Here is a 222-nt window from a genome sequence, read left to right as displayed (position 1 = left end):
CTGCCCCGCCTGTAATAGCTCCCCTCCCCCCTCCAGATCCTGCACGGCCCTCTGTGGACGGCCGAAGGAACGCTCTTCGTGGAGCTGGTCGTGGTGGCCGACCACACCATGCACCGGCGGTACGGCTCGGCCTTGCACCAGCGCGTCAGGGAAGTCGTCAGCGCAGCGGCCGGGGTAGGTTGCGGGCTCTGCGCACCTTCGCAACTGCGTGCATGGGCGGGG

At 69.4% G+C, this 222-nt stretch overlaps 1 protein-coding gene across 1 annotated transcript in view; it reads left to right on the top strand.

Moving 5' to 3' along the window:
- LOC119589104 overlaps positions 1-222 on the top strand; it is a 16,188-nt gene that overhangs the window by 6,699 nt on the left and 9,267 nt on the right. The window contains exon 4 of the mRNA XM_037937680.1: positions 37-174. Within this exon, the coding sequence (XP_037793608.1) occupies positions 37-174 (138 nt within the window). The remainder of the gene's footprint in view (positions 1-36; positions 175-222) is intronic.

This window comes from Penaeus monodon, chromosome 25 (assembly GCF_015228065.2).
Source record: "Penaeus monodon isolate SGIC_2016 chromosome 25, NSTDA_Pmon_1, whole genome shotgun sequence".
Classification (NCBI taxonomy): Eukaryota; Metazoa; Arthropoda; class Malacostraca; order Decapoda; family Penaeidae; genus Penaeus; species Penaeus monodon.
Note: the sequence above shows the minus strand (reverse complement) of the source record. Positions and strands in the feature narration are given on the sequence as shown.